The 9,222-nt window shown below is 35.8% G+C and overlaps 1 protein-coding gene across 1 annotated transcript; it reads left to right on the top strand.

Annotated features, from left to right (window-relative positions):
• Positions 1-1,985: 1,985 nt before the first annotated feature.
• On the top strand, positions 1,986-4,711 carry LOC140140798 (uncharacterized). The gene is made up of 4 exons (XM_072162556.1): positions 1,986-2,342; positions 2,894-3,000; positions 3,136-3,231; positions 4,087-4,711. The coding sequence occupies exons 1-4, from the start codon at positions 2,067-2,069 to the stop codon at positions 4,370-4,372; spliced, it is 765 nt and encodes a 254-aa protein (XP_072018657.1). The 5' UTR covers positions 1,986-2,066; the 3' UTR covers positions 4,373-4,711.
• Positions 4,712-9,222: the final 4,511 nt, after the last annotated feature.

Here is a 9,222-nt window from a genome sequence, read left to right as displayed (position 1 = left end):
ATCGAGGAATGTTTTATATTCATGCATGGTATATGCACTTTTCAATCTTTGAAGTAGCCAAACCTCCTCCGTGGACAGAGTGAAAAACGGATACATTTCTTTAAAAGGACATATCTTCAAAAGTTATGAGCCGATTGAAATAATTGTTTTGGTTTATTAAAGCTAACGATTCAAGGTTTCTTTACATACCAAAATATATTTGATCAACTTTTCAAAAAAAGGAGAAAAAGAGGGCGCAATGTGGGGCCTCTTTTTTTTGGGACACCCTGTACCTTGTGGAACACTTCCAGAGAGAGTAATCCATTCAGAAAATGTTTGCTTGTATTTAACCCTTTGCTTACGGGAAATAAAACCAATCACCCACTCCACAATTGCAGAGGAGACACCCATCTTCAACAAATTGATGACATCAATTCTGTGGTCTATCATGTCGAAGGCTTTGGTATAGTCCGTAAGGATAAGAGTGCTTACATTAACAGCCTTTTCAGCTCCAGCAACCATTATGATTGTAAACATCAATGAGGCAGTGGGTTGCCGACATTTCCTTCTGAGTACCATATTGTCTGTGATCAATGTAAGGCTGAATAGCATCAAGAACCCACTTGGCTACAGGACCTTCAGCAACCTTGGCAAGACCAGCTTACCAAGGTTGCTGATTAGTAGAAATGCTGGCAAGCAAGTTGTGAACCTGTTCCTATGGGCAAGTTTACCAAACAGGTGAAAGCGTCAGTCTTGGGTAGTTTGATTATGACAATGATTGTGTTACTCTGTTACTTGATTCAAGTTCAGTAATACAATTTTAATAGGGGACATAATGATGTGGCAGCGTAAACGTACCTATGCAAAAAGTGCCGTTATTACACAGGGCTAATCTTACTATTTGAAGCAGAAAAGTGATGCTGCCACAAAAAGAAACCTGCATACGTATATAAAGGATTACGCGTATTACTATAAAAACTTACTTGAAATAACGACACTTTACCTCATGAATAATTAATAGCAGAAAAACGATACCGCCACTACAATCATAGCCCAATTCATTTATTTATTTATTCGAACATACGCTTGTTTAACAGCGGTACACACCTACTCGGCGGGGCGTTCTTAAAATACTGCATAATTATAATAATAATAAAAACCAAAAACCAAAGAGAATTAAACAAAAAACAGCGTACTTAATATCAACACATTAAAGTGGGTATTGAATCATCCTTAATATTATTACGTACACACAACGTAATAATTCACGTTCTATGGCGAAATGTTGATCATGCAATAATGTATCCGGATGCACACTCATCATACAGCTGGGTTATGGTATCAAGGAAATACTACTGTCAAATCGATTATGTATCACCCCTTCCCTCCTGATAATTGCAGCAAGACTAAAGTCACCAGAACAAATCAAAATGACATTTTCTTAAGGATAAACATGTCAAAATCAAATTGTACTACAGGTCTACTGTTATACTTAAAAGTAAACCTCTACTACTTAGTTGCCCTGTTAATATTATTTTTTTGAATACTTTGAATACAAATTCCTCCACATATTTGAAGCATAATTATTATTATGACAAAAGTAAGGCTCAACATCTTTTTTGGTCCTATAGCGCTCTCGGTACCGATGGCACTTTTTTTTTCATGGTACCCTGAACATTTGTACAGTGCATTCGTTTTTTATTTAAATGAAAAACAATAACAGTATGCAACTGTTAATTATTAAGCTTGATACAATTTATTATATCTCCAGAATGTGATGTCAAAAGTCATCGGCAGTTTTAATGAATAGGACCAAATTCGATGTGGTGCCTAATATTTCAAACATAATATTTTGGATTCGGTGGATAACCGTTTTTTTTTTGCAAACGCTGTTCATAATTAGATGACTGATCTATTCCTTTAGCATGCTGCAAACAGCAGAAAAATTTGAACAAATTATGACTATAGCGAAGTAAAACCCCTAGCCCCTTCCTGTTGAAGTTAAAACAGACACAACTTAATTCTTCGATCAATTACTGGCATACATAATTTCTTGGATTTGTTTAAATCATTATAATACCTTCAAAATGATTTTAAAAACTGATTTTATAAGTTGGTCAATTAGTGTGTCTTCATTACTACTTTCAAGTGTGTTTTTACTCGTGGGTTCTCCAACAAATGTAGCTGCAAGACATCATGGACTTATGAGACAGGCACAGATGTTTGCCATAGAACCGACAACGCCTAGTACAGAATGTAGGAATTCAGTGTATTCAATTGGAAGATACTTAAAATACCATTATATTTGTTGTGAAGAAACTGGACAAGTGGGACAGCCTCGGCAAGGAGGACAAGGTCAGAAGGTAGGTCAATGGAAAGATGGTCATATTGCATGAAACACATTCCAGAGTCCTTGCGTAATGGTCACTGAACCCAGCAGAGTTGTAATGAGTCATTTCTATCAGTCGATCCTAAAAAATCGAGTCACTGTATAATCTCTATGGGTAAAATTTGAGAATATGAATTGAGCCATTTAATTTTTTTTGAAAAGTCGAGTCTCGAGTCAGGACGCGTTTACAAGTCTGGAAACCAGTGCAATACTTTCCTTGGTACTTTTAAAAAGGGTGACCTTCATCGTGTTCGTCATCATCTTATTATCCGCTTTCTTCTTCTTCTCTTTCTCCCCTCCTCCTTCCTCATTTTCATTTCACGTATTTCTTTCTTTTTATGATGTTTATCTGCTTTCCTTTCTTCTCTTTTATCTTCGTTAGCTTCTTCTTATTCCTTTCCTTCTTTTTGCATTCTCCATTGTCTTTTTCGCCTTCTTCTTCTTCCACTTTGTGTTTGTCTTTTTCTTTTTTCTTTGTACGACATTCACAAATCACAATTTTTTATTTGTGCTTTTTTATATCAGAAAAAGGTCCCAAATTTAGACTGCAATCCTGTCAATGCCTTCGGCACACTCAATGAAACATTTTTCAACTGCAGTGGTACAGAAGGACAAAACAACGCCAGAGAAAGGTAATTGATGTTAATTCCTTATTCTTTGATCACGGTATCTATATATATCTATATATATTTCTTGTGAATTCCGTAAACTGAGGAATAACCGATGGTTATAAACCGTTATCATCACTTTGTAATTCTGATATGCAGTTGTGATCTGCGGTGGGGTTTCTTAGCTGAGGACACATGTTGGATGTGGTCTACTTGCTATGCTGGAGCATGTCAAAAAGAGGAATTAAGCCTTGGGTGAGTAAAATGTCCCTTTCTTGAGAGGTAAACAAGCAGTCGACAGAATTGCGGAGCTTGAGGTTTAAAACATTAATCATCATGATCATCTCTTGTAAAACCCCTACTAGATAACTTTCAAAAGTTATACTTAGAGTTGAGAAAACATTATAATACATGTACTATCACACATAGACATATTTACTCAAATATAACCTCATAAGTAAAATGTATATAGTTCTGAAGTTTATTATTATAATGAGGTTCTACACGTACATAATGTCCTGTAAACATTTCTCTCTATTTTAACGAACTTAACTTTAACGAAACAAACTTTAACGAACAAAACATTAACAAGATTAAACTAAAAGTTTAACGAGCTAAACATAGATAATAAGTGGAACATTGAAGGTCAGATATGTCTTTTGGAGTGACCAACAGTAAGAAAGAGAGACTGAGGAAGAGAGTGTGTTTCCGGATGGGGAGTGGGTGTGTGGTGGGGTGGGAGGGTGGTTGTGCATCTGTAAAGACCTGCAAAAGTAGAGCTTGATCTGAATGTCCACATTTGTTATGTCCCTCTCTATAGATGAGTTGACCTCAATACACACAGCCACAGTTCAATAGCCGTATTGTGATGTGGCGGGTGTTTTAAAAGCACGGGCCCTGAACAAAATATGATGCGCGTGCAAACTGCCAGGCAAAAAACAATGGAAATTATGATGATGCGCATACTGCCAGACAACTGTCAGATTATGCATGTGTCTGAGGAAAGAAGATTTGGATCCTGACTGCTGGCCCCATTCTTGGTTCATGATGAACACCAATCAAAAGCACATCATTAAACATAACTATAACGCTTTCTTCATCTTATTCCAGGTCTGCCGTTAAAGAAGGATTCTGCGGTGACGGCCGATGCGATCACAAAGAAAACGTAGAGGAATGTGCTATAGACTGCTGCCCGGAAGTAAACTTTGAATGTAGTGTCAGTAATAGCACGTGTACAGACATATGTTGCAGTGAACCTGGTTGTTGTATGAACCTATCGTTCCTAGTGGACAACCTATGGATGTATATTGTGATTGGAGTGGTTGGATGTATTGTCTTGGTGAATCTCATCTGCTGTTGCGTCTGCTTTAGCTGCTACAAATGTTTTGGGGGATAAAGTGTCCAAGTTTGGTTTTAGATTCAGTGACAAAATAACAATAAACTTGTACGTATTTGGGGTAACGAATCTGTCGTAAAGTACCTTTTCAGCCGTTTTTCCCGCCTTTTTCTTAATCGTGCAAGTGTACAAACTCAACGACTTAATACTTGATCGATTACCACCCAACGAACTATAATAGTAATAGTATAACTGTAATAGTATAATAATTTTTTCAATGATTTGTCACGGCATTTTTTTCGGAATTTAGGTAACGTATCTGTTGCGACATTACTTTAAATAAATTTGCTACTTATTGCACAAGTGGTAATTTTACACTATTAAATATTGATAATATTACACACTTGAAAACCTGTTTTTGAATATGGAAGTACTGGCTGCTATTGGATATGTTAGATCAGATTGCAGATTATTCCATGCTTTGTCCCCCCTGAACAGGAAAGAACGTCTTCCAGCTTCAGTTGTTTGTTTAAAATTAAGAGCTATATTACAGTGTGAGCTATTATGGCCATGGTTGTTTCTAATTAGAGTAAATACATCATTTAGGCCTTCAGAAACAAGCCTAGGCATTTAAAGACAGTGATACATAAGTTATCATGTCTACGATCACTTAGGAGCTTCCAGCCAAGCCTGTCCCTAATAAATGAAGAAGGTGTATGAACAGGGACCCTGAGGATAGCTCTCAAAATTTTCAAATTTGGCATTTTCTTGAAGTACAATGTCAAACTGAGTAATCTGTAGCAGTGACGTCAAAGCGTTGAGGCAGCTATTTCGCGCGTGCATCTATGCAGCGTCCCCAGTACGCCATTGTTCGACAATGTCTCACGCCAATACTTCATAGCTCAGATCTCGGTCCCAGCCAGTTTGTAATCCATCGTTACAAAACAAACCATCTGGCAACAAGCTCGAAATAACGATCGCTAATTGGTTTATGAATTTCTATATACAAATGTTTTAAATTGACTATGGAACCACGTGACTAGACTGCGGAATTAGGACGTGACATGTGTAGAATTAGTGACACTAAACAATATACCGCCTAGATTTGTAACTAGCCGCAAGTGCAAAATGTAAATGTTTCGAGTCAGTAATTTAGATATCATTTTTTATTGTATCTCTAAAGGTAATGATGAGAAATACAAGCGTATATACAAGTACACATTTTCAGAATGGAAATGATGCAAGGAATCCAACTAGCATAACAGATTACTGCAAAATTTAACAGTTTTTGAGAGTGTTTTTTTGTTGTTGTTATTTTGAATATTTTTGTTATGTTTGTCAACTGTCCTATTTCAGTAAAAGAAATTCATATGCAGCGTACTTATTAATATAATACCATGCCAGCTAAAAAAAAGTTTTCTGGACGTTTCATTAAAACTTTTGTAAAATGTAATTCTAAAAAGGGTTTTTTAAGTTTTAAAACGTTATTTAGCAACGTTATAATAATGTTTACAGAACGTGAAAAACGTATTTAAAGTAGTTCTTAGGACGACCAGGTCCTTCAGAATAGGTATTAAAGGTGAACCTCATTGAAAATAAAGTTATATATCAATGGAAAGCTTATGATGTCAGGAAGCAGAAAAGAATATTTTTTATTTGCCTAACGTACCAGGCTTGACAAAATCTCAATGCAAAGATTGGATATTGGCACCCCCCCCCTAAATTACAAAACGAAATCGTTCAAATTGGGCGCTTTCGTTGATGACGTCAGCTCGGGGACACACAGTTACTTCCGGGTTTGATTGTAAACACAATGTCTATGCATTACTGATTACGAAATCAGTCATTGCCAACTTACTTTACATGAAAAATATCTTCAATAAAATAAGAATAACATGAAGGAAACATCATGATCAAATCAAGAATGAAGTTCCTGAATAAAGTGTGTGGATAAAAATGGAAAAAGTGCTGGCCGGGGTGATTTGGGATAGGCCAAGCCATCCACGATATCATAGGGAATATTACAGTAAAGCACGAAGAGCGAAGATTCGCCGAAGAACCGGAATGAAAACAGATTGCAAAAAATAACTGCTAGTGCTACCAGTTCAGATTGTCACACCAAGTTGAGATGAACTTATCACAATGAGAAAATGAAGGAATAGAATAAGGTACATGTACAGGATTTTTTAATTATTTCTTAGCTTTACAACCGGTCATGTATGATAGGCGAACTCGTAGATACATACGGGATGAACTCAGTGACTGACTGAGTCTCAGTCGCCGAGTTTTCGGTATCCGCGACTGTACTGTACTTGCACTGAGACAAAATGACCGATTTCATAATCACATTCTGATATTTCCAACTTATTGCTACTTCATCAGCAAAATTTATTCCTGTAAATGTTCCAAATATCAAGGAACGATTGATCAAATCAGCTAATACACAGTGCTCCCGGAAGAGGAAGCGAAGCGCTAGCGCTGTTTGGGCATATCCGCCTCGCAGACATCAGCTCCCTGCAATTTCTTCAGTATTTCGCTACTACCATCATCCATACAACAATTACATGGATGGGTTTTTTTTACACCGATTGTGCTATCATCAAGAACTGTGACAGAAATGACATATATTATAATTTAGATTTCAGAATTCCATCAAATATTCGGTCTACTATGCCTAAATTGTATTTATAAAGTATTTGTTTCTTTCAATTGTGAATTCATTGAAAGAATATTTTCCGCAATGAATGATATCCGACCGGGGAATGATCACGGCGCTAGAATATGAAAACCTTTTTATGAGCTGGATTTAATGAAAGCTTTTTTTGATTACTGCAAGACAATATTTTTTAGAAATCAGATATTTTAAAATGAATCAAGAACAGGGAATGTCACTTGATAAGCAAGTATCTAATTTGATGTTTATATTATTATGCCATGATCGGTCACCGGTCGCAGCAAGCATTTGCGCATGGAATTGATCACATCGCGAAATTCGAACTCAATAACCCAATTATACAGTCAGTTTCGACTGATTTTGTCCAAAATTTACGGAAAATTTATGTCTTGACAATAATTATATTATTTGCAACTTGAATATTCCTCTAATTTCAAGCTTTATTGCGAAAATGCATACAAAAGCAGACTTGATCAAATCTGCTGCAACACACACCGCAAGTGCTACCGGACTGAGGACGAAGCGACTCGCTGTGTTTGCGCATACCCACCTTGGTCGGGTCCATGCCATTTCTTCAGCAGCAATTTACGCATCGGTTCTGTAATCCATATAACATGAATGTTTCACTTTTTCAGTACCGTACACTGATTGTACTATCATTAAAGAATCGTGACACAAGTGACAATATTTTAATTTTATTCAGATTTCAGAATTCCATCTACTAAGACTAAATTGTACTTATTTTATAATAAAGTATGTTTCTTTCAATCGCGATTGTGTGGAAAGAATGTATTTACCGCAATGCGCTAAATATGAAAACCTTTATGGGCTGGATTTGATGAAATCGGCGTTTTTTTTATTAATTTTTTGATTACTGCAAGACGATATTTTTAAATATCAGATATTTTCAAATGAATCAAGAATAGGGAATGTCACAAACAAGTACTTAATTTGTTTTTCGATCATGTTTATTCAGTCCATGACATGAGCGGTACAAGCATTTGCGCATGGAATTGATCCCAGTGCGAAATTCAAACTCAATTACCCAATTATACCCAGCGAGTTATGACTGATTTTGTCAAAAATTTACGGAGAAGGCACCAGCAACTTGAAGATTCCTCTAATTTCAAGCTTTATTGTAAAAATCAGACTTGCCGGACAACTTGCAAAGTACAGGAAGCAAGTCTTGTTTACATATTTCCGAGTAGGTTCACGTGACTGCGAACCCTGAGCTTACGTCACGAGCATTCCCAAGGTCATAGACGATTGATTTGGGTGCGTTTTGGGCGCCTTAAAAAGACAAAAATTCATTCATTTTTTAATTTTTCAGCTTTATTGGCCATCAAAAAATCGGAAAAATAATTTTAGTATCCTGACATCATAAGCTTTCCATTGATATATAACTTTATTTTCAATGAGGTTCACCTTTAAAAACCACGTACTACAACCGTGTTAAAGACGATTAAAACGATTAAAGACGATTGATAAAGTTGTGGCAACTTAAGGGAAGGGGTATGAACGTTTGGACAGTTTTATTGTGGGACATTAGAGCACATCAGACATATCGAATTGCATTCTGAATACGATCGGGGGTACGAAGAATGGCCTTCTGATATCAAATAATTTTGATTTTTGAAATTCGCAATGTAATACACATTTTATGGCAAATCATTAAAAATTGATATTTTGATATTTAACAGTACTCGAAGTAAACTTTATAAATCTGATGATTTCTACCTAAAGTGTATGTAGGTGTGATGAAAAGCCGACGATCAATTGAAAATTTTGACCTTTCGTATTGAAGATATGGATTTTTTTCCCAAAACACCAAAAAATATTAGGTTTTTTTTGGGAAGAAAATCCATATCTTCAATATGAAATGTCAAAATTTTCAATTGATCGTCGGCTTTTCCTCCCAGCTACATATACTTTAAGACTATATCATTAAATTTATAAAATTTACTTCGAGGACTGTTATATCTCCAAATGTGAAAAATATCAAATTTTAACAATTTGTCATAAAATTTGTATTATATCGTGAATTTCATAAAATGAAAATTATTTGATATCAGAAAGACATTCTTCGTATTCAGAATGCAATTCGATAGGTCTGATGTGCTCTCATGTCCCACAAAAAATGCTGTCGAAACGCTCAAAACGCTCATTCCAGATCCCTTAAAAAACGCATTCTACGTTTTGACTTTTTATTATAAACGTCCGTATAGGAAATGAGTCA

This window comes from Amphiura filiformis, chromosome 19 (genome assembly GCF_039555335.1).
Source record: "Amphiura filiformis chromosome 19, Afil_fr2py, whole genome shotgun sequence".
Lineage (NCBI taxonomy): Eukaryota > Metazoa > Echinodermata > Ophiuroidea > Amphilepidida > Amphiuridae > Amphiura > Amphiura filiformis.
This window is presented reverse-complemented; position numbering and strand designations above follow the sequence as displayed.

Excerpts from the sequence above, each read along its gene's own strand:
- LOC140140798 (XM_072162556.1), top strand. The coding sequence starts at position 2,067 with ATGATTTTAAAAACTGATTTTATAAGTTGGTCAATTAGTGTGTCTTCA. Across the intron at positions 2,343-2,893 it reads AAGGAGGACAAGGTCAGAAG|AAAAAGGTCCCAAATTTAGA; the intron begins GTAGGTCAATGG and ends TTTTTATATCAG. Across the intron at positions 3,001-3,135 it reads CAAAACAACGCCAGAGAAAG|TTGTGATCTGCGGTGGGGTT; the intron begins GTAATTGATGTT and ends TCTGATATGCAG.